We start from the raw sequence: 26,285 nt of genomic DNA, 5'->3' as shown, positions 1-26,285 counted from the left end.
CGCACACACACACACACACACACACACACACACACACACACACACACACACACAATGGATGTTCACATTTTTCTATTGCTGTCTGGGTTCTGGGTCTTTTTTTCAAAAATGTTAAAAAGGGAAAAATAAAGATATTTCAAACATGAAATCATTCTTGTGTGGTCCTAAATATAATACTATATATTATACAAGTGATTATTCTGAACAAAAAATGACAAAAATGGCATAAAAACACAAATTTATTCTAATATGGGTCATTTTTGACCCACTTATGGAAGAGTGTAGGGTCCAGTCACTCGTGCATCTAAGGGTTAACTTTAGCCGACTGTGGCTTGTGTTCATTCAGACAAACGATATTCACTCAACCATTACAGCTGTGGTCCTTGTGGAAACACCTGTTAGACATCTGCCCTTATTGGACCAATGGACCTCAGCAACAATGGCAGTTTGGTTTTTCAATCTAGTGGGATTATCTTTTGAATATTGCAGTCTCTAAATACTGGACCAGTGGCTTGGTACCAGCAAAGGACTGCTCAGAGGGAACACGGACATACTCTCAATACCATGAGTCATGTCTTCATGCTAATTATAGTTTTTTTTTCCAGTGTGTGTATTTCAGGCTCACATGACCTCTTACATGCCTACTTGTCTCATTCATGCGCAGACGGCCCTCGTGGCTATCTTCCAGCTGGTCAGACAGACAGTCTGCTGCATCTAGCAGCTCTTCAGCTATTCCCATCCTGGTTAACCACCGCTACACTCCTCACTTCTCACCACAGAACAGAACGTTTGTGCGAAGAGAGACGTGTCCTCAGACCTGTGAGCCTTTAAAAAAAAAAATCATCTCTAAAATTCTAAATCCATCTCTGCTGGTGGACTCTCTCCTGGACAAATCTATATTTTGTGTTTTATGTATGAACAAACTATACAGCTCAGGCAGCAGCAGTAAAGGGAAGCTCCTTGTGCCGCCTGCATTTCCAAACATGTTGTATACATTATATTCTCAAATAGATGTGTGGTTACTCAGCAGCACCTGAAGTGTTGAGATCAATCCTCTTCTTTCTATCAGTGCCACTTCACTTTCTGTGTTTCTTCTGCCTAGGTCCACTTTATGTACTTAAATTAGACAAAATGAAACATTTACTTTTCTACAAGATGGTACGAATGTCCTGTAAAATTACACTGGTTTTGTTATTACTGGTTTTATGTTTGTTTATAAAAAATGATCAGCTTTTATAAGATTTTACAGATTTTATTTGAATAACAATCAACATCTCAAAAAGAGATACAAGTTGGACTTTGTCTTCATGCTTGGCTTATTGTTACATAACTCGCTGTTTTAATGTGACAACTGTGGAAAGAAACAATCAGAGTCTTGTCCACTGTCCTTCACAATACAATTAATTAAATTGTAGCATGTGAAAACTGAAAAGCAGAACAGGAAAACATATTGCAACCTTCATGTAATCCTTAAATGTTATTCTCTGTTCAGTCATGTGTGTTTGTTTGTGTTGGTTTGTATTCACATGTACATTATGTGTGTTATGTGTTTGAGTTCATATACGTGCGAGCAAAGGTTATCACTGTTGAACTCACTCCAGGCCAAAATAACACACATGTCTAACCACTGATACCACAACCGCTTACAGTGAAAACCATTCAAATGCCTTTCTTCTGTGATTGTCGATTGATAATTCTGTATACGTTTTCATCCTACTGTCTTGAGGATTATATCTACAGTTTTGAGGAGAAAGAAATTCCAAAAATGAAAATTAAGACAGGTCTGTCTTTCAGCCAAGTTGAAAAAAGTTTGGATTTCATTATATGAAGGGCAAGTTTCATGTCACATAAATAAGAAAATAGATATTGTCTACACTATTTGTCAGCTTGTTCAGACAAGAGTGCGCCAAAAATGCAGGGATTGTCAGACAGAAAGAAAGAAAGAAAGAGAGAAAGAGAAAAATATAAATTCCAACAACATCAGATCCTTTTTTTCTCTCACTTGTTTCTTGTTGCACTTTGACTACATCTTTCATTTGGTGTTCCGTAGATTCAAATACAATGGAGGCGAACAGAAGTTTTGTGTGTGTGTGTGTGTGTGTGTGTTGAAAATTGATTTTCAGAAGTAACACACCAACATTTCCTTCAAGGATAATCATTGGACCTCATTGTGGACACTTTATATCAACACATCCACCATTTGAAAGTACTTCCAGTTATTAAAAACCAAATACGAATAAAGAAGTTGAATCTGTACCATTCATCTTCAATCATTTTCTTTCTTGACATACTTGAACCACCAACAATTCCAAATGTCTTCCTTGTTCGAGACAACCAATCACGTGCACAGTCTCTCTTCTGACTCAGTTCCTCAACAAACCTCAATAATACCTCTTTCAAACACGACATGTGCAATTAACATGGAGGGACAATAAGGGTTGCATGACTCACAATTAAAATAATTACGGCCTTTTGAATCATATATTATTGTTTTTTCCTATGAAGGTGCAAAAGTTTAGTGTGCATTTTTCATTAGAAATGAATCAATCGTGTTTCTTTCACTCTGAGAAGGCACGTTAATATTTTACAAACAAGCAGTATGTGAAAAATTACAACTTTTCCCCATTTATTTGTCCTCTATCCACATTTCATTAGGTCTCCCAGGCCACATGACCATGTTACAGCAGGGAGCAGGTCAGTTGAGCACATTACAGTTAGGTTTCTGACTGGTTTGTACACTGCCACTGCTCAGACTTTGACTCCCGATGGACCCCCTCAGGATCGATACAGGACATTCAATGAAACTAATCAAACACACTGGCACACATAAACACACTCTAAAATAATAAACCTTCTGTCCCGACTGATTGCTTATCTATCGGGTCACTTGCCAGAGAAAGAGAAGTCCAAATAACCTTCAACTGAGACATGCAGACACTTTATACACACACACACACACACACACACACACACACACACACACACACACACACACACACACACACACACACATACACACACACAGTGTCAAAAAGGGCATGAAGGTAGTTCAGTCCAAATCAAACACACACAAATAAACAAACAGACACACACGTTTATCTTCTTGTTAGTACAAATGTTAACCTGTTGAATTTGTTTCATCATTCTGTGATCACGGGCCAAAATGATTGCCCCTTAATCCACAATAATACATATGTTATCACCTAATGTTGTGTTAGATATTTTTATAACTGAAGTTGTTGTGAACAATACACAATGATTAACTCCTATTTGCCCAATATGATATATATATATATATATATATATATGTATATATATATATATATATATATATATATATATATATATATATATATATATATATATATATATATATATATAACCTATATATATATATATATATATATATATATATATATATATATATATATATATATATATATATATATATATATATAGTGTGTGTGTGTGTGTGTGTATGTGTGTGTGTGTGTGTGTGTGTGTGTGTGTGTGTGTGTGTGTGTGTGTGTTTGATTCACTAATTGTAGTCTCAACCACTCATTTCTAAAAGCCGGTCCTTTAAAAAAATAGTTAACAAAAGTGAAATAAAACACCTGAAACTGAATGAAAATTATTTTGTGTCTTGATAAAGTCATGAAACATTTTGACAATCAGATTAAATTAAATACATTTTTCAGATACTTTTTTTATCTTCTGTCAAAACAAACAGGTACATGTACACAACATCCACCGGATCACCTAGTTTTCTTTTCCTTTTTTTCATAAGAGGAGTGTTTTCTGTGTTTTTGGAGGCGGGAACGTCCCACCAGTGTGATGCGGTGTGTTCATGCCAACCTGCACGTAGTGTCTCTGCTGAGCCTTGTTTTCCCAGTAACACACCAGTAATTATGTATACATGTTTATACTCACCTGGGTCAACCTGTTTATTCAGCCAGAGTTAAGACAGCTATTGTACTCGTAACCTGTGCAAAGGAGAAAAGGTGAAAAGGTGAATTCTACATGACCTATATTGCCCAACCCGGCCTCAGAAGAAAAAGGCAATTTGCACTCAGATGCAAAACTTCCAGGGTGTGTTTGCGCACTATTATCATTCGTGAAATATCTTTTGTGAATCTGAGACAGGACGTCACGCTGTTGCACATTATGTGAAATCCTTTTGTGAATTTGATGGGCTATTTGTTCTATATCTGATACCTTATTAGCGACCATTTATTTTGCCTCTAATTTCAACAAACTGAACTTCGGTTATTGGAAGTGTGCACTCTGTAGCACTTTTTTTACTATTAGTTTCACAAGTAACTCGCCGGGAGGACCATAAACTAAACAAACTGTGTTATTTTCCTTTTTTGATGAAATAAAAACTTTACCCTTTTAACATTGTTGGAGAACCATTCAGACATGCTAGTCCCCTCTTGCTGGAAATGAAGTGCTTGCCGGTCTTATCTAAGCAGATTAGCTATAATTAGCATTGGTTCTCTGAGAGTTTTTTTTTCCACTTCACATTTTTTAAGCCAAATTCTTTTGGCTCTTCCACGCAGAGGCACACACAAAATGATCCTATTCTGTGCACATTTTACATTCCATCTTTTAGGTTACTGACCAATCACTGCAAGGGTCAAAAATATGTGTTTGTGTTTTCACAGACTCTAAACCTCCAAAACTCCTCTCTGAGTCTTGCCCAGTAAAAATAAAATATTTTTCCACATTTTGCTTTTGCATTTATTTCATTATTTTGTTCTGGAAAACCTTTTGTGATGGCCTATTTCACCCATTTACTGATCCGTATTGTACTCCTATTATTTCATCAGGTCTTGAGTATGACTTTGAGTAACCTGTTTACACCTCACAGACTTGGCTTTGTTTTTGTGACATTACTATCACTGCATGAGAGGTTTCGGTCTCTTTTCATCCTCATTGCATCATTTGGGTCCAGTCATTCTGTGCACGCAGCCTGGCCTACACTATTGTTGGACTGTGGTGCGACTGTGAGCTACATGTAGCTCCAGTTGCACATTTCTTGGCTGTGGGTAGGGCATTATAGGTAAAATGACTTTTGAAATCACTCAAGGAATGTAAACAGGAAGACAAAACAGAGAAAAGGAAATGAGAGTAGGTCACGCCTCTAAAGGCGGCGAATGCTACGTACGTATGCAGAGGGAATGAAAAACAGAAAGATGGAAGTTTGGAGAGAAAGCGGCCGGTGACGGTAATTCATCAGGAAATTACAAATATTAACGGAATGTATCAGCCAGCAGTTGGAGATGAGCTACAGCCTGAAGGCTAGTTCAGTTCACGATGACGCCGCCTTTTGAAGCTGATATTGGATCAGCTTTTCCATCTTCCACAATAAACCCGACAGTAAGAACTGGATGTCCGACTCCCCTCTGAAGATCCAACAAACTGTTATAAAACAAAAAAATAAGTAATGCATCCACAGTATGCTTTACACCGCAGTGATTCTTTTAGAAACATCATCAAAACTGAAGTCAAGGCTCAAAACTTGAGTATATATTGTATATTATAGATCTTTCTGCATAGACATTATCATCCGTCATCAGTTCCAGCTATTGACATGGTAACTTGGTAAAATACCACTATGAGCCATTCAAATGTTATGTCATGGTACTCTTAGCCGCTTTATTGTATATGCCTTTTGTAAAAGATAAAATAATACCCAGAAAAGCAAAGTTAAGCCTGTAGTTAAAACTAATAAAGCAGGCACTTTCAAGCTTAAGAGAGTCATCCTGGTTCCCCCTGAGGCCTTTCCTTTGTGCATGCCAAAGGAAGGGAGTGAGCGTTATTCTGGCTGACTTTGAGTCCATGGACAGCAGCATGGACAATTGAAAAGAGTCAGAGGGAAGAGACTGCTGCAAGCAATTGAGGCTTTTTTCTGCTTTCATCCTCATTCCAAATATACAATAAATAAAGGGTTTTGCAATGTTTTTAATGTTAAAGTGTGTTTTTCATGGAGTCTAGAGTCTGAGGTTTACTGATTAATTTAAGGATATCATGCAAATTATAGGGAAATGTGTTACTGGTTGTATTGGTGGATCTTGCGTGCAGGAATTCATCATGTACTGTAGGTTTAAACTGACCAGCTGATGATCGGTCACACGGTTTTGTCTGGTTTCATTTGTAGGTGACTTCTTTTAACCTTTGAGTATTTAGTATAATTTGGACAAATACAAATAACGCAGGTACCTAATAGTGGCTGTCAAAATAAAAACTCTCCCGGGAAAGCTAATGCATTGCACTTCCTCCCTTAACAGCTGTAAGGCGTTTAATGTGGATAAAGGGTGTGTTTATTGTTGTACTACACTTAGGAGAGCAACAGTAAATCCACTTGACAAATAGATGCATATATTTACAATATTACAGACAAAAAATACATTTATAAATGAAGTCCTCTCACCCCGTTGCTCAGGTAAATAAAGGCCCCACTCTCTGATTAGGTATGCGTAAAATACACAAGACTAAAGTGTATATGTAGTTTGCTCCTACAGTATGTTTGTACAAACATCACTTATGTAATTAATCCTCTAACAGGTTGCAATACATGAGTACATTTGTTGGCATTGTTGTTATGTCTGTGACTGTAAAAAAAAACTGTCATGTGTTGAATAGTTGTACTGGATATACCTGTTTGATGTCTGGAGCACTAATTGTACTTTGATGTGTTCATTATATGCACATCAGGAAAGCATTGTAGAAATAAGAAAAGGACACTTGTAAAAATTTGTAAAGAGCTGATAGAAATAGAGAAAAAGAATAAGAAAATGATTATTCGTTCGACTTTTATTTCTAAATCATTATTACATTATTATATTAAATGTTATTACAAGTTAAAACACTCCCATTGAACACCTGGTAGGCTTATCTTGATCATCATACTGAGCAAAAAAACTACCAAAACGTTCATAACAAAAGTTTCGTGAGTCGTGAATTTTTCGCACAAATATAAAAATTTATTTCTGCAAGGGAAATCCATCACACACACCTTCAAGTGAAACAAAATGCTGGGGAAAAGACCTTTCCTCATGTTGAGAAAAAATAAATTGTTTCAAAAAAGAGAAATCTCACCTCCAGCCACACATACTGTACACTCCTCTCATAATTGCACTTCTTCAACCAGGCAAATATACACAATCATCTTCAATCATTTTCTTTCTTGACATACTTGAACCACCAACAATTCCAAACGTCTTCCTTGTTCGAGACAACCAATCACGTGCACAGTCTCTCTTCTGACTCAGTTCCTCAACAAACCTCAATAATACATCTTTCAAACACGACATGTGCAATTAACATGGAGGGAAAATAAGGGTTGCATGACTCAAAATTAAAATAATTACGGCCTTTTGAATCATATATTATTGTTTTTTCCTATGGAGGTGCAAAAGTTTAGTGTGCATTTTTCATTAGAAATGAATCAATCGTGTTTCTTTCAGTAGAGAAGCATTTTATTGCCATGCACTCCCTGTACTTTCCCTTCAATATGAAGGACTTAATCAGCTCCATTTTCCACGTCTTCACTTCACAGACATCACATTGAGAGGGACATCGCAATCAGTGCATATTTAACCATTACATCAGGCCCTCAGAAGGAGCTTAACATTTTTAGTGGGCTGTACAAATTGTCTGTATTTTAGTGGGCAGGCACTCTGAGAAGGCACGTTTATATTTTACAAACGAGCAGTATGTGAAAAATTACAACTTTTCCCCATTTATTTGTCCTCTATCCACATTTCATTAGGTCTCCCAGGCCACATGACCATGTTACAGCAGGGAGCAGGTCAGTTGAGCACATTACAGTTAGGTTTCTGACTGGTTTGTACACTGCCACTGCTTAAAAAGCAGAGGTTGTTTGCTTCAGTTTCATTCCTGGCTGAGAGCCAGTCTATGCACAGCTGGTTTCCAATGACATTTCTTCTTTCACCAATAAGGCACGGCGTTTTCAATCTGGCCCCAGCTCTGCCAGCCAGGAAAGATACCACTGGACATGCGGGGGCTTCCAAACTGATCAAATTCCATCTCCAGTACCTTCACACCCCCTTGTTTGTGCTCTGGTGCCTTCCTCTGCTCAACAGAAGTTGAGGGCATGTGAATGTTCAAGTCCTCTCCGTTACAGCCGCCGTGCTTGAGAACGTAGTTCTTGCCGTCGTTATTGTCCCAGAAGGTCTGACCCTGGGCTTGGAAGCAGATGCAGAACTCGACGTGCTTCTCCGGTGGGACGTGGACAGGCAGTTCCAGGACAAATGCAAAGGTGTCAGTATCCTGGCAGCTGTAGATGTTGTTCATAAAGATGCATTCAATGTCGGTGAAGCTGTCCCACGAGTCGAATGTGGCGCGCAACTGCACTGACTTCTCAAACCCCAAGTTCCGGACCTTGATGGTGCCGGTCAACGAGCGCTCCTGCAGCGAGCAGTTCTCCAAACAGACGGAGTTATGAATCAGGCGGTTTCGGAAATCCAAGTAGTCGGCCGAGGGCTGTTTAAAGTCCAGTGCCAGGTTGCGCACTGGGCTGATCTTAAGATCTCTTGTGGCTGCTTCCAGGTCTATCATGTCAAACTGCAGATCCTCGCCGATTCCCCTACAACGCTTACTTTGATATGGCTCATCATCAAACTTGGAGAAGACGTGGATGGCGGTGAGTGACATGCCCTTCGTGTCTGCGAACACCACCTTCTTCTTGCTGGCCTTGCTGTTGTTCCAGTCGACGCAGCCGCCATCGTCCACAGCTTTCGGCGGGTTGCTGAGACATGGCCGCAGTGGTTTGTAGAGCTTCTGGCTGTGGCTGAAGGCGGTGGACTGGTTAACACGGTTCCTGTTCCTCTGCAGCTCCTCGTAGGAGCTGAGGAAACCTCGGAGAGGAGGCGGAGACTGGCTGATGTAAAATCTCATAGCGACATCCATAGGCATTACTGGGCCAGGCATTGCAGATGGACTGAACGACCTGAGCAAACTAAGGGAGGGAGAGGGGAAGAGAAGAGGTGAAGTGGTGAGAGAGGGAGGGAGGGAGAGAGGTGGTAATTTGAGGGATATAGAAAGAGACAGAGATTAGAACTTTACTTTTCTGACTCAAACCAAAGGTTCTGCTTTGATGTAACTTGTCACTTCTGCAATCGGCAAAATGCCAAAACTTTGCAATGTCTGTTTCTGTGAAAAGTCCCCGTTTTACAAATACTGCTTATTTATACTATGCAGCTCAAATCGAAAGTAGACATCTCGGGATCTAAATCATGTAATCACACAAGAAACTTTCAAAAGGTGTTCAATCGTCTCGATGTTTTTCAGCATGACATGCGTCACTTTTGCAAAGCCAAAACCAAATGTTTTCTGATCCTTACCTTGCAGCACTCATGAATTAACGAAATAAACAGTTCCAAGGAGAAAGGCGCTTTTAAAAAAAAAGTTTTCTGTCCCTGAGACTGGTAACAGCGTTTCTTAAAATCTCATACTGTCGTCACGCCTCCTTCTCTTCCGCCTCACTCTTGCTCTTTCTGCCTCACAGTGTGGGGGTTGCTCAGCACTCAGGGATTTCAACTGCCACATAGAGACAATTTGCATATGCTGTCATATGGTTCTTCCAACAACCAATGAGAGGGTAGTGGATTTTCTCGCCAACCAATCAGCAGAAACTTGGCCTGGCTGCTGTCCAGCTGATAGGGGAGTGTCGCCCGCATGGGCCTCATAGTTGGGATGCCTCGGGCTGTTGCCTCAGCTGCTATTTGAGAAACATGATGGACCCCTGCTGGTGTTGGAGATGACCTTCACTGCAGAGAGCGCTGCATAAACCCTCTGGCTCTTCATGACTGGGATACTCCATTCCACAGCAGGATTTTTTCTGTCTCCGTGACTTTGTTGAAAGCAAAGTGTGACGCATGAAAAAGACGATTGACCTACTTTCTGAAACAAATCAGTTTTTGCATTTAATATATTAGATATCATTTTAAAAAATGAATAATGTCAGTGTGAACTAACAGGCTTTTCTTCCCCAGTCTTGGTGTCAAAGCAGATCAGACCAAAATACAAGAGAAAGCACTTTTTCTAACATTAAAACACAGTATGTTCAGTACAACATATATATATATTCATTCAAACCTTTATATTTAAGAAGTAAAACGTGACAGTTTTGGATTTCACCTCTTGGTCAAGGTTGGTTTGACTTCGATGTTGTTGACAGAGATGCTATTTTTAAAAGCTTCATTGATTTTTTTTGTGGTTGGTTAAACATTATCCTCAAAAACATCAAACGGAACACTGCTGACTTTATTTGGGGAACAGAGGCCAGTCAGGAGTGTTTTATCAAAAGTTACAGAAATGGGTAAAATTAAATTGATTTCACTGCGTTAAATCTTATGTCATCCTAATCACTTTGAGTTCTTTGATCATTTAGTAACAGGGCTGAGCGTAAACGCCACGTTTGTGCCTCCTAGAGGCTGTGCTGCTTCAAGACAAAAAAAGAAAAAACTGAGGGGCAGACTCTGTTGCCATCTGTGCTCATGCTAACTACCCTAATAATAAATGTCTACAGGTAGGTCCAACCTCTGTTTGATCCGTTTCTGTCCCTGATTTTGTTTCTTTCTTTAACTAAAAACTGTTTGATTTCAGAGCCAGATATAGGCTTCTTTCTGATCTTTGCAAACCTCCACATCTGCGGAGTGTGCCTCTGGATTATCTAAAGAGAGACTTTAGACTCAAAGTATCAAACATGCCTCTTTTGCATGACCATAAAGACAACAGACTTGTCTGGTTGTCTTCGGGTTAATAAAATCAATCTCAACGTGACCTCAGGATTGCGTCAGAAAACATATTTCTCTATATAGCAGCATTTACAACCAAGTAAACTCAACAATGAATAAAAATGGAAAAAAAACAAGGTTAACAACCTTTCAATAACAGGTGATAACAGGTTTATAAGAAGAATGCATATATATTGTTCATAAACATGGTTTATAAAGCGACTTTACAGTTGTCATCAAAGTTATTTTACGTGTAATATGATAGTTGCCAGTGTCTTTTTTTTCTCCATTAGCAGATGTTATTGATTTTAGTGGTGAAACCACTGTGGGATTTCAATATTGACTGTTTACTCTCATTGAGCGCTTACTGTCATGCAGTGTTCATGTGATCCTGTCAAAGTTAATAGTTTGGGATGTTAAAGTAATGATAACACTCACACACGCAACAGATGTTCAAATTGGTTACCTTTAAATGAATTATTTAAATGAATTATTATTAATAATTACAATAACTATTAAACTCTTAAGATACCTCTCACACACACACACACACACACACACACACACACACACACACACACACACACACACACACACACACACACACACACACACACATGCGTTACCTCACAGTTTGTTGCAGTTTTGTGGTTGTGGCTGTTTATCAGAGGCAGTGTTGCAAAATGTTGAAATGTAGAAAAAGGGAATCATCTCAAATCAAGAAGGAAAGATGCTGATTGTGATTCTTTATAATAAACGATAATGATAGCACATTCATCTCTCCATGCATGCCTTCAACCATCCAGTTCCGATTAATGCACCAATCACTTCATTAAAGGAGTAATTTTTTACCACTATTCTACACACATTTATTTTAGCAGAGATCACACATGGCATGAGTTCCAGCATGGGCAAAAGGCAAGTAAACAGCCAGACTACTGTGTCGTCAAGGACATCGTTGATATTGATTATAATAACAAATCTAAAATCAAAAATTACCAATGGCTATGTTGTATAAGCCGGTAAGCATCATTTGGTGCTGTTTTGTGCTCTTCTTTGTAGCTTTTCACATTTGATTTAATCTCTCTTCTTTTATTTTGCAATTCAAATGCAGTGACCTTTACTGGCTCACCAGTACTGCATGTGTACATATTGCTAAATCAGAAACACAAACATGGACTGGGTGCAATGAAGTAATTTGTATATTCATGTATTCATAACACAGCATTTAGTTAGTTAGTTTAGTAGATAAGTAGTATCAGTAAATGTTATGCAACAGCAGTATTGCGTAAAGTCAATCATTAATCCTAAAATTGAGTGTGTATATATATGTATATAAATATATACATATATATATATATATATATATATATATATATATATATATATATATATATATATATATATATATATATATATATATACTGTATGTGACCATATTGTGATTTAATTTGCTTAATGAGTACTACTAGTACTGTTATTGCATAACATTTACTGGTAATACTTCTCTACTGTTGAACATTTGAAATGCTGTATTCTTTTTGTAATGTTTGCTGTTAACTTTGTCTTATCATTTTTGCCTTTCACTTTGTGTGACTAGGCTTGTGGCCCTTGTGTGAGATGGGCTGCCAATTGGCACGTTATTGTTCACGTAGCAATTACTTGATGTCCTGCAGACAAAAGAGGCTCAGGAGAGGCTATCATACGCCGCGATTGGCTGACAGCTGTTGCATGATTGAGATTTCTCATGAGATGTTGACAGCATGAAGGTTGCTCTATTTCAACATACCTGGGTCCAGCAGAGCAAAGTCTAATATCAAGCATACCTGTATGATAGCCAGAATAAAAATAGCTACGATTCCTTCCATGCGTTTTTTTACCCTTGTGTTGTCTTGGGGTCAAAATGACCCTTCAACATGTACATATACTCGTACGTGGGTCATTTTGACCCCAAGACAACACAAGGGTTTTAAATGTCATCTTCATTCATTCGGGTCAAGGATACTAATGGAGATCCAGCCAACGGTCAAGATCTAACTGTATTAGTTAAGAAATTGATAGGATCAACAGATTACATTTAAAATGATTTGCAGTCTTCTCAGAACACAATTAATTCAGAGGCTTTATTTGAAAAAGACAAAACAGGCTAAAAGCTGTCTAGCTGCACACATTTACTTTAAAAGCTTGATATGTTGCATTTTACTTCCATATTTGAACAAGAAACCAAAAATCCTGTGTACCTTCCATTCATTTTGAAACCTAAGATATAGTCCTTTTCCTAAAAAAAACAGTTTTAAGCTAAGTAATGTTCATATGTCAGAATTATTCTGCAAAGTATTGTTCAATTGTGTCTTCATTTTCATATAATATAGTGCCATCTGCATACAAATGTAATCAACAATGATTTTCATAATGCCCTTTGTGATTCAAATAGATCGAAATAGATAGAAGAACATAACCTAAAATATGGATATTAGCTGTAGGTACGTTGAGCTTAAAAACGGAGTTTTCCGTGCCACGAAGGTGGTTCTCTTTTCCCCCGTTTCTAGAAATTGTGCTCCATGGCTAGTTGAGAATGGTCGGCTGTAAGAAATTTTTTTTTAAAGAGCCACCCTTTCACTAATCAACTTGGCATCAACATTACTGCAGGCCTGTTAAGGTCGGTAACAAACTGTCCTGCCAATGTCCTCCCCAAGAGATTTAGTTCAGCAAGATGTATTGCTTCTCTGTAAGTGTTGTACACATGAAAAAAAACTTGGAACATTTAGCTTATTAATACATGTCTTTCTATGCTGGGGCAAAGAGAAAACAAATCATATGTCAATCATGCCCAAAAGAAATACCTGCAATACCTTCTTCTCATATTCTAGTTTCTAAATCTGGAGTTTGAGTTTCAAAATCTCTGTTCAGTGCAGTTGATAGAACATGGTGTTCATCAATTAACAGAGATGGCTGGGATTGAGTTTTCAGTCATGTTGGTGTTGTTCTGTGTTCATAACCCACTGAACACGGTGCTTTCTTGGTGAGGCTTTCTTTAAAAGATGGAAATATTGAACGCCTACCATTTGCTTTCTTGATGGCCTGGATGTGAAGGCCACAGGCCGAGGGGAGTGAGAAGCAAGAAAAGCTGCTTTATTACTTAAAAAGTATCGTAGAGCAAACTATTGATAAATTAACCAAACATTGATAAGAGCATATGCCAACTTTCTTATCTGGTTAACTCTGTGCAGGGGTCAAGAAGAATGTGTGCTGGCAGATCAGACAAAATATCTCTTCCCGAGACATTCGATTTTATTTCTTAATGATCATTTAATAATTACAGGCACGTTAAGGCAACTTTTGAATGTTTCAACTAACATCATGATTGTTGTGCACATGCACACACCAGCATCAAAGAAGAAGAGTTCTTAGTGCATCCACGTGCCAAGAATGAAATCTTATGAGAGACGGATCCCTTGTTTTGGTATCGATTGATCCTATTGACGTTACTATTGATCCTCAAACGAGACTTCTTATCGGTTGCATTATTACATTGATTGGCTCACCCTTAGCCCCGGCAGAAATAGTAATGGTAAAACCTTTGGATTCATTTCACCAGAAAGACAGCTTCTTGAAGCAATAACATGCAGATACCTAAATATATATATATATATATATATATATTATATATATATATATATATATATATATATATATATACATATATATATATATATATATACGTACATATATATATATATATATATATATATATATATATGTACGTCTATGGTTTCAGCTTCACATATATATATCACATATCACATATATATACAGCTTCACATATATATATATATATATATATATATATATATATGTACGTATATATATATATATGTATATATATATATATATATATATATATATATATATATATATATATATATATATATATATATATATATATATATATATGAAGCTGAAACCATAGACTGTATATGAGAAGTGAACGGAGTCATCGTGACGCCTTCTGTTCGACGATTTGGCCGTCGCCATCTTGCTTTACGCCCGTCGCCATTTTGGATTACGGCCGTCGCCATCTTGGATTACGGCCGTCGCCATCTTGGATTTTTTAAGCGAATGGAAGTTACCATATTTGATCTGCGGTTGAGTGTCATGTTGCTTTGAAGAAAACTTGAAACGAATGATTGAGACCATAAACTCATGTTTTCCATGTTTACTGAGGTAATGATTAAAGTAAAGTCATTTTCTCATAGACTTCTATACAATCGGACTACTTTTTACAACCAGAGGAGTCGACCCCTGCTGGCCAGTAGAGAGAATGCACGTTTGAGATACTTCAGCATTGGCTTCACTCGTCAGAACTTGAGGTTGCCGTCTGGATAAAACTGAATTGGTTGAGCATTATTCAAATTGGACTTTCAGACAATAAACTCATTATCAATTTTATGCTTTTATTGCTGCAATAAATTGCAGACGAAACACCTTTTTTGTTGTCTTAATGTTTGTATGGGGCTACATATTTGTCGGCGTTTTTGCCATGATCCTGCATGTAGCTACATACTGTAGATTAATTATTTTCTCTAATATTTGATGAACTCTAGAGATGATTATCTGGCTCCTCAGATTCAGTTGAAAGTAGATCCCGCAAAGAATCTGGGACGCTGCCCAACACACATCTATTCATAAGGCCTTGAAGACATTGGTGCAGCGATTAGCCAAATGATGTGCCCCCAGCTATTGCTTCAAGGGAACTTAATCCTGAATCTAACTTTAGACGTTTGTTTTTTAAAGCCTTGAGGATTGCATTTAGGGGGAAAGGAATTTGATATAGGCACCCTTCCCTTTGACTTTCACTGGAAGTCAAATGTTTCGGAATTCTTCCAATTTCTCTCGAAACCCTGTTTTGCGAAAACAAGTCAGAAATCATTTGGCCAATTTACACACTTCACTGATCAGAACTTTTTAAAGAAATGTTGTGTCAAGTCAATCCTTTTCAATCCATTTAAAAATATTAAAATAGGTACAAATCATGTGTAAACACGTCTTCACCAAATGTTTCTGAAAGTAGATTTAGAAACCTCAACCAAGCATCAGTATGTAGCAATGACCACGAATATTTTAAAGAGAGAGTTTTGCTTCTTGTCATTTAAATATAAAACAAGCACCTAAATGCTTATAACCAACTTCCAATCATTGCTGCTTAAGAGTTATAAGTTATAAGAGTTACTTGATAAATATTTTAGTTTTATTCTTTTGCAAGGAAAAGCAGAACAAAAGCCATGTCTCTGAAATAGTTCTCATGCTGCTGCTGGGAGGTGAGCGTGTTGGCATAAACATGAGAAGTGAAGATCAATAGCAACAAAGGCTGAAGACATCATACATAATTAAGTCAAAAGAATCATCAAGGTGTGATCGGTCCCGCCCATACCAACCATGCAGAGAAGCATGAGAAGCATCACCCAGGAGTCCTCCTCACACGCCTGCTTCTGTCATGATTATGAAATGTATCTATAATGAAGATTTAATAATTTAGGATGAGAATATATTAGCATTTTTGCTTCTACCTATACCTTTTCAGTCTTTCTGTTTTGTATATTATATAGAATATTGTATTGTATTGGAATGATTGACTGAATAAAACACACAAACAAACAAATTATGTCAAATATAGATACAGCTATCGTGATAATTGCACATGTAGAGAGAATCTGAATTATGTACAGCACAATACAATATGACACAGAGACATCAGCTTTTTAACAATGGCAGAGTAATTCATAATTGCAGGCTACATGAGAAATGTGATATTAGAAAGGAGAGCTCTGCCAGAGGTTCTGTGAGACTCCAACTGTGGAGAGATTGCAATAAGGATGCATCACAGTGGATTTCTTAATTGTAAAAAATGGTTTGTGAGCAGGTTTTGTGCATGTCAGTTATATTTCTCAGGAGTGTATGGGGTAACCCTAACCCTGATGCATGATGTCCATTTCATAAATAATATTCCTATTTAGAGTAAAATATACAACAAAATTCATCAGGGCGGGGCTACCTTGTGATTAAATAGTGACCACAGCGTTGTCTGGTTTGGAAGTTGTCAGTGTTTTCGACCTCAAACTAAAACCCTTTCACCTTTTTTCAGTTCACAAAACAACATTGTCAACAATCTTACTGTGTCAGGATCAGGTGTGCAACCTGAGGCCCTGTGCATGGCTTGATTAACAGGTTATTCAGGTCACCATTGACTCTACGGTCAGGTGACCCGCAGCGGAGCATTGAGGACAAGCCGGTTCCTCTCCATGTGCTCTGTCTGAAGCAGGTAGGCCTTCCAACGTCCAAGAGTTCATTGGAGGAGAGTGTTTTTAAATTGCTTGTTTGCTTTTTTGCGTTAGCACAGTCAATAAAGTTAAAAGTCAAAATGTCCCCTATCAGTCACGCAGTTTCAGCATGCTAAGGTGTGTATCACACTTTAACCCTGCACACTGGCACACCCGGGCATTGTGGGGAAATGAGGTCAGCCCTACCCACACATGCACATTGAAACCGCACAGCACACAATGTGACAGACAGGCAGTGTTTATTATACAACGTCCATCTATATACGGGCTGAAAACCTTGTCTTGTCCTTATGTGAGCTGCATTAACAAATATACACTCACACAGTGTGTGTTCAGGCTCAGCTGGTCTTGAAATAATCAGGCGTCTGTGGACAGTTATCTGACTGATGTTTGACTCATGTTGTAGCATGTGTAAATATTCTGACAGCAGCGTGAGACTCAACTACCCGGGGGTCGCTTCAGTCCAAAGAGGACAAAACAAGGTCAACGAGTTAGTCTGGAGTCGTATGGAGTGTGATATATAGCATCCTAACCCTCTTGTTGAGGAGGCCCAGACACATTCTCTGAGACACTAAGAACATTGGTGGCACTTTATAATAACTACACACTATTTAGCACTAGAAAAGCGTGATTAAAGTTTGTGACATAAGTTTGTGGTTGACACAAGCCTAAATCATTTGTATGTTTTGTTCTATTCTGAAATACGTCAGTGAATAACCCTCTTGTGTATAATGCTAGTACTGTGTGCAAAACCTTACTGCATGCTAAAATGATTAGCGTGCTACCAGCGAGCATGTCAACACCTGGCATCAGCATGGTGACATTCAATAGTTGCCAAACATGTTGCGCGCTAAATAAATAGCATTTCACAGGGACATTTAAAAATTATTTTTTTAAACTGTAGTAACCGGTGATTTAACTCCTCCTAACATTTGATGCATTAGTGAGCTGGCTATTATATAAAGTAGTTAGACCGGTGACGGCATGAACTTACACATGAAGGCCTTGATCACAAAGGTAGTGATTGTCCTTTGTCTCAAGTGTCTCTTGAAATAAAAGACTGTAAAATGATTTTCCATGTCAGGTGTATTTTCTTCTCATCACAATAAGCAACTATGGCCCTGCAGACATACAGCGCACTCGTGTTTAGTGTGTAAACACAGAAACATGACCATAAATACATTGCATTCAAGCTGCAAAGTACATAGTTTCATCCAAAACACAAAAGTATGCTTATTATACTTTGCAATATTATTTTGGTAGTCTATCTGTTTAATTAAAAGTTTTAGTTGTTTTCATGAATTACATCCAACTCCTGTTTTGTTTAAGCTTTTTGATGTAAGTCGGTCACTAAACACATATTAAATATACCAATTTCAATCCAATATTGCTGTGAGCATGACATGCATTGTATGATTCTTCTTAATCTTGTAATTTCTTCCACTATTGATATTACAGTGCAAGACATGACTCCATGCTCCTGCTCAGACAGTGTAATGGTACGATTGGACAGAGGGGTGGGGGTGATAATGAGTAGCCAGACATGCTAAACTTCTTTATCGCACCATGCACGACGAGAATGAGGCCAGGAGGCATGTGCTTTCAACCTGAGAGTGAAGAAATCGTGTAAGAAGCAGCAGCTGGGTAAAATGCCCACGTTTCAGTTTTTGGACCCGCATGCTGCTATCAGCTGTCACAGGTCAAAACCATTAGTCAGCAGTAAGACAGTAAGGTAATTAATATGGGGGGGAAACCAGTCACATTCTCAACATTTTAGAAAGTAAATGTTTAAAAGCTGTACATTAAATATGATACCTTGTTTCCTGTGAATAAAATACATAAATTGGTGCTCCTCTTAATGTGTGATAGTATTTATTTTCTTACAGTCAGCCTTCTGTGACTGCAGGACATTTACAGCTGATCTCTATTTCTGTCCCTCACTAGTCGTCCACGTAAATAATTTGCCATTCAAGTCTTTATATTTCATACACACTGGTGAACCTCCATGAGGACTCACTCTCTTACTCACTCATTCTCTGTGTGTGTTTTTACTGCAGTGATCCAGCGGGGACCTCTGGTGGCAGGTCTCAAATGGCAAAGTGTCTATTGCTGTGCAAAAATGTTTAATTCTGACAAAAAGTTCAATAACATCATTTGAGATTTACTTATTGTTTGTTAATGACATTCATATTTTTTTGCGAATTAAATATGCAAGAATATCCACAGCAAACACGCAATGGGTCAGATATTATCTTATTGTGCTGGAATCAATCTGTTTGGTATTACATAACAATAGTGTGTACTGAGGCAGGACATTCTTCATTTATTTGTCATGAATAATAATGTTTTATTCTGGATTTATTGAATTGCAATTATAACCCTTTTCCAGCAGAGAGCAGCAGAGAGAGAAAACTCAGGGAATTGAAACCAGGGTTGGACAACCATGAGCCACAGAAGAGTCTGCAGGGTTTAGTCTTTCCAATCAAACAGGAAGCTGATCACAGCATTCATCATCTGCTGTTGTGTTAAGCTGGAAAGAAAAAATGCAGATGTCTGTCCTCTGATACATAATTTATCAATTTTACATTGACATATTCAGTGAGATATTTACATAATTGCTGTTAAACTCTCTTTATTGAGTTAATAAAAACATATTGTACTTGATGCTGGGTATATGAACATACTTTGTTAACCAAGTCAATGGAATGATTCCCAAAATAATTAAAAACTTGAAACTCTCATCCCATTGGATGAATTTCAACGTTTACTTTTTACTTCTTTTAGAGACGTGTGTGATTGTTTCGGATGCTGCTTGGCTTGCATTGTGTGTGTGTGTGTGTGTGTGTGTGTGTGTGTGTGTGTGTGTGTGTGTGTGTGTGTGTGTGTGTGTGTGTGTCTTGGCACAAAGTGGGCAATTTTTCCATTTTTGAACCAAAAAAACAGGCTTTTTTGACTGAATATGTTTCCTAACATGCCAATGATTTCCTGTATTGTGTTTATTGTTGCAGATGTCGATGCTTTAGATCTTAATCTTTCTAAAAAGGTGCACTATTAGTCTGTGGGTTGTTGTTACGGCACTGAACAATACTTTTTTTTAAACTGGGGAACTCTCGAGGACTCCTTTTTGATACACCTTGCTCATACTCATGCTGGACGTTACAGTTATGATCAAAATATCTTTTAAAAGTGATTTCTTTTGTTGAATAAAAACATACAATAAACACAAGTATTGGAATTCATTTGGGGTTCCTACGACGACTCAAACACAGGAAAAAAGAGGTCCAGACCCCTAGGGGGTTTATCGTATGTGAATCACTTGTAGTCAACCATCAGTTACAGGCACTGCTGTTGCTTTTTATGCACAGCAGCAAAAAAATTACAGTATCTTCAACATTGAGTTATCGCTACTAAAGTGAGTTCATGTTGTTGTAGATGTAGATCATGTAAAGGGTCAGAATTGTTTATTTTACGAAAAAAATCTTAGCAGCTGACTCGATTGTCAAGCTGAAGAATGTTTGGTGGCAGAGAGGTTGCTTGTTCAAATCCAGTGTGCAACGTAAAAAAAAGATCCAGTTATCAATTATCAATTATGACTGTTAGACTACAAAGTTGTGTCTTGAAGTGTCTTGGGAGATTATGGAGAATGCTGCTTCCCACAAAGGTTTGGTGCCTTCATCTGTGGCTCAGCAGAACCTTGGATTTGTGTGACAGTCAGTGTGTGCATGTTGGTGAGTGCCCACAATGACCAAAGGGGGAGAGGGAAAATGAAGATGGTAGAGAAAAGCTGAGGAATAAAAGCTGAGCTGAGGCGAGGCAGAGAGCTGCCAAACCCACACTGTGCCCGAGTCCTCACGGGCAGACAGCCAGCGTCCAACATGGGGGGTCTCAGTGTCCGAATCTATGGAGGATTTGACCCATGCTGCTCCCTGCTGTGTGTGTGCGTGTGTGTGTGTGTGTGTGTGTGTGTGTGTGTGTGTGTGTGTGTGTGTGTGTGTGTTGCACAAGGACAATCAGGCGACTATGGAGCCGTGAAGTGGGTGTGAGGTGATTATGATGTGGTTATTTTGAGTCTCGGCTCTGAAAAGCCTGTAATAACTGGTAATATAGGCAATCCACCTGATTACTGTGTTCCAATTTTGCTCTTATGTGACCTTTTGGATTTTCTACATGTAAAACACTGGCGTGAACATTGGGGCGGCCTCGTAGAAAGTCTCAACTTCAGCATGGATGCACAAAGCCTGATACTTTGAGTGTGGCGCTCCACTTTAACATGACTTATCCAACGTGTGACAAATAAGAACCCGAATAGAGATGAGTTCATTCATACAGAGGTCACTGGCTTGTTTGATGAGTACACAGATGATGTAAACACCTCAACAAGACGCCTCACGTTTGTGGTCATTTGTGATCTATTCAGCAAAGACTCCTTCATACAAGGACGCAGTAATTAGCCTACGTTGAACGGCACTTTGGCAACTGTTCATGGACGAAATCACAAAGTAACCAAAAGCAGCCCGCTAGCGTTGCTTTTTGTATTATGTGAAGGGAATATTGCGATATCACTAAAGAAGGTCCTCGTTCTTGTTGCTTGTGTTTCTCTTCCAACAGTGTCAGCGTGGGTTTCCTCCCACAGTTCAATGCACAGACATGCAGCTGAGGTTAGTTGAGGACTCTAACTGCATGTAGATGTGAAGATTGTTCTATAACAAGTCTAAACAGCAGTCTTGTAATTTGGTAATGTTTAGAATCTTAGAATTGCAACTTTATAAAGTTAGCGTATTGTTAGGATGACCAATAAATGAAGGAAGGAACCGGTTATAATGGAAGAATGGATGCAGCATTCAAAGCAATATAAGATCACCGGGTCTAATCAAGAAGAGCAGAGTTCTCCCAGTTCACACTGAAGTTCTTTAGATTAGTTTGTGTGGGCCAGTGTGTCCGTGAGTGTGCGTGTGTATATCTCAACAAGTACACACACACACACACACACACACACACACACACACACACACTTGGGCCCGCAGGGTCATGCAACCCCTTTTAACAAATTGCAGGCTACACTGGGCTATACATCCTGCCAAATTGCTACAGAAACCACTACAACACACACACAGACGCACACACACACACACACACACACGCACACACACACACGCACACACACTGTCTTTTGGGCTGTTGGCATGGTAACAACTGAAAGTTGTCCAGGCTTTCCGAATTCTCACTTCTTTCCTCTTTTTCTGTCCTTGGGACTCATTCTACTGCAACGTTAGATGTTCTATATTGAATGCCCTTCTGTAGACCTTGCGGTGAGTGGACATGCACACCTTAAATACCAAGTGGTAGTACATACATGTTTGCTTAATTAATGTTTTACTTAAAAAAAGAGACGTTATACACCCTTCTACACCTGGCTGTCTGTAATTGTATGTTTAAAGAAACACATACAGCACTGACCTCCCACTCCACTGTGAAGGTGGGAGGGTTTCTCAAAGTTACAGTTGTTCAGTACATGAATCCCCCCCAAGCTGTTTCTTTTCACTCCAGAGCACAACAGAGCAGTTTGCAGTAGCAGAATACCGCCACAGATCAATGGAAGAGCCAAAAGAAACTAAGAAAGAAAAGTGCAGCTGCAGGGATCACTGGCCTGCAACAGTGGTGCTCTATTACTCCTCCAAGCAATTTTCATTTATTTATTGTTTTCCTCTTCCTGCTGTTTTTTCTCCAATTCGTACTACTGCAATACTGAGTCACTGGGAATAAATCAATAAACTGGAAATTAACAAGAAGGATGAAGGATGTATACATACATTTGAGATAGAGAGAGATATAGTCAGAGAGGAAGGGAAAAAACAATAATCGGTCACTCTGAACAACTGCTCTTTATTCATAACTTTATCTTTATGAGAAAGAACAATGACATATCTGAAATGTGGCTTGTGGATGATGTCCATGATTGCAAAATCGGAACAAATTTAATACAAAACAGAACTTGTGCTTTTTCTTCTGGTAATTACTAATGATTTACTTTTTTTATTAAAAGAATATCACATTAATATAATCAGATTAGAGCTCTTATTGCCATGGGGTTGCTGAATGGTAATAAACCAATATTACACTAGCCCTTTTGGATTCCAACTACAAAAACTAAACCTTGTTATTCCCAAAAGGTTTTCATGATATCTATTTGTAATAATGTGCATCTCTGAGTTGAATGTGAGTGTTTCTAAATGATGAGGTAGAGATGAAAAAACATTTGTTTATTCAAAGAATTTAGTTTTTATTAAAGAACTCCGAAAACAATGTTAAAATTTCTTTAAAAAATGTTTCAAAAAACAGTGCTGCTGGGGTCTAACGGCCACAAATCACATCCAATAGTAACCAGATTGTTTATACAGAACATTTACAACACATGTATAGAACATATTAGAAACATCACAGAAATAAACTAGTAATCACTACTATTATCACTGCTTGATTGTTCACCAAAACACAATTTTTCTTTGTTAGTCAGAAAGTTTATACAACTCAACTACAACAAAGTGTACACGACGTAACACATCCAAAAGCTAAGTATGCTTAATTAACTCAAAACTCAAAATGGTTCATTTTCCTCCATTCAAATGTTGCTCATCTGTTCCCAGCCGTCTGCTGATGGCTGGGAGGGACATTTAAATATATTGTTGCTTTTAATTAGTTTTGAAAGGTTTAATATAATGGGTGTGTATGATTCAGATTGCCAGGTCTTCAACGTCCATAATTTATAAAAAAGCTCATATTAACAAACTGTTCTGTTTTACGCTCAAAATCAAAATATTTTTTTTTTTTTACAAATAAGCTGCCTGGTGTTTCCTGTAGAATAATGAAAGAAATCCTTAATAATTTCCTATCAACCCTCAAAGAACTTGACAAAGAACGAGCAGACGGAGTGCCACCCCTCGTTGCAGTAACTCTGCACAGGATCCATGTCGTTCACCACTCCTTCCTCGTCAAACCCAGTCCAATCCTCCGTCTTGATCTCCTCTTCCTCCTCCTTCTTCTTCCTCCTCTCTGCCTTCCCTCCGTCTGAGCTCTTGCTGGCCGGCGGTACTCTCTTCTTCCCTCCCTTCCTCTCCTCCTCTCCACTGCGTTGGGCGAGCTTCATGTGGGCCTCGGCGGGAGCCTTCTTGCAGGTTTTGGCCTTCAGGACTTTCTCTCCTTCGCAGGCGTTCTGCCTCTTCTTCAGCTTCCCCACCAGCTGCTTCCAGTACTGGCTGGACTTCACTCCATAGGCCTGGCAGAGGTCTGGCTTACCGGCATACCGACACCAATACCTACAGGAGAAGTGAAGCAAAGACAACAAAAGAGTTTGGATGAGAACAAGGGTTCAAAAAAGAAATTGAGAAAGCCAAAGTGGGAGACATGTGAAGAACACTAACAACGTGGAAGACAAGAAAGTGCATAAAGTTTCAAAGAATTGAAACTCTCTTTTTTGATATTTCTAGATGAAAGAAACATTCCACTTTGTGTGTTGTTCAAATGGCTTCAGACAAACCATGCAGAACCTTGTGCCAGATGTTTCTTAACATGGAGCACATCTCTGTCTTGACTACCACAAAAGTAATCACTTTCTTGCATAATAAAAATATGCAAGAAAGTGCATCTCTAATATTAATGTTATTTTAAATTTTGCTTCTTTTTTTGTTTTGTATAAGTAATGGATCTTGTTTAATGACAAACAATTGATGCTAAGGCACAAAATTATACGAACAATAATTATTTTGCGGTGTCAGTCGAGGGTCTAACGTTTGGACATTAACATTAACAGTGTGCGGTTGTACTGTGAAAAGACTGGTTAAAATGGTAATAACTAAATTTATTTGCATTGTTTCTTTATGCTGAAATCAAACTGAGATGGAGGATGGATAGCAGATGGACAAAAACTAACTTTTCAACTCCATAACCACCATCTTTTCCTAATCTTCAACTGTGCCACAGTCTCTCTGCCCCTCCTCTCCAGCCACAGTCCCTTTGTTGTCGTTTTCTGCTTTTGTGTTCAAGCCTCTATTATCTGTATGGTGATCTGGAACTGCGTTGTTTTCTACCTGGATGTTTGGTTTCCATCCCCGTTGGACTGCATAACCAGGTGTGCAACCTGAACCTCACCATGGGATGTGAGTCCTGGTCTCCGGTGTCAAAGTGCTGAATTTGACAGACGTGTTACTGACAAAAACTGCCCTGAGCGGTAGAATCTTTAAACATCACAAATGTTATGTTCCTCACACGTTATGTTCCTCACAGGTTATGTTCCTGCTCGCGTCAAACCCGAACAGACTGTCCAGCTCAGTCCGACTCAGCTGTTCTGCATAAATTATAAATATGTATCAAATGTTCCCTAGGAGGCAGGAATCACCACAGGAATTATGTTAATATAATAAGATCAGTTGTGAGTGCCATCCTCACTGTTTTAACTCCTGAATTCTTTAAAAGACTGAAAATGACTTTAGTTCAAAATTATGTTTTTGTCAGTTTTATAGGTGACATGAAGGTGAATTATGGTAATATGCTATCAGGTTTGTTGTCCATTGACGAAATGTTGCTCACATCCTAGAGGTGAGCTATTAGGAGCTAATAATGCTTTCCTCACCTCTGCTGGACTCCCAGTGTTTCAGTGCTGCAGTTCACCAGCAAGCTGACCAGGCCTTCACCAGACGTCTGCCAAATGCAGCTGTGGCCCTCCTTGGTGGTCAGCTCTCCAGAGCCCGGCACTGAGCGGTTTCTCGCTCTCTTGGCTGGTTCCGGGGACGGTGGAGGCTGGCGGGGTTTTTCAGGTTTCCCCTCACCGGGCTGCCGCTTGGCCTCAGTGACGACGGGGAGGCAGAGGAAGAGGAGGAGGAGGAGGAAACTGCATGGCAGGACACTCATGCTGGCTGGAGACATTTGAATAGAGAGATACAAGATAAGAGAAGAAAATATGGAAGTCAGTGTCATCCACTTGATTATAGTTTTGGTTTTGTGACAAAGAAAAACCCACAACACCCATCTGCTTGGTGAAGAAAATGGAAAATGGAAAAAATATAGAGTTAAACAGAGGGACTATTGGGCTACAGGTGAAACAAATACAAAATAAAACACTGGATCCTATATTTATATCCTATATTTTCCACAATGCAACTAACTTCTTTTGTGAAGCCATTGGTGCATG

The 26,285-nt window shown here is 38.6% G+C and overlaps 2 protein-coding genes across 2 annotated transcripts; both read right to left on the bottom strand.

The window, feature by feature from the left end:
- Window positions 1–6,813: 6,813 nt before the first annotated feature.
- On the bottom strand, window positions 6,814–9,516 carry LOC306746896 (protein phosphatase 1 regulatory subunit 3C-B-like). The gene is made up of 2 exons (XM_079229881.1): window positions 9,369–9,516; window positions 6,814–8,983 (listed from the first exon to the last, which is right to left on the bottom strand). Exons 1-2 carry the CDS (start codon window positions 9,380–9,382, stop codon window positions 7,954–7,956), a joined length of 1,044 nt encoding a protein of 347 aa, XP_079086007.1. The 5' UTR covers window positions 9,383–9,516; the 3' UTR covers window positions 6,814–7,953.
- A 14,474-nt stretch (window positions 9,517–23,990) lies between these two features.
- fgfbp3 (fibroblast growth factor binding protein 3) lies at window positions 23,991–26,005 on the bottom strand (the record flags this gene model as incomplete). The annotated part of the gene is made up of 2 exons (XM_079229634.1): window positions 23,991–24,414; window positions 25,728–26,005. The coding sequence occupies 2 exons, from the start codon at window positions 26,003–26,005 to the stop codon at window positions 23,991–23,993; spliced, it is 702 nt and encodes a 233-aa protein (XP_079085760.1).
- Window positions 26,006–26,285: the final 280 nt, after the last annotated feature.

The sequence above is a fragment of the Taurulus bubalis genome (genome assembly GCF_910589615.1).
Source record: "Taurulus bubalis genome assembly, chromosome: 14".
NCBI classification, from domain to species: Eukaryota; Metazoa; Chordata; class Actinopteri; order Perciformes; family Cottidae; genus Taurulus; species Taurulus bubalis.
Note: the sequence above shows the minus strand (reverse complement) of the source record. Positions and strands in the feature narration are given on the sequence as shown.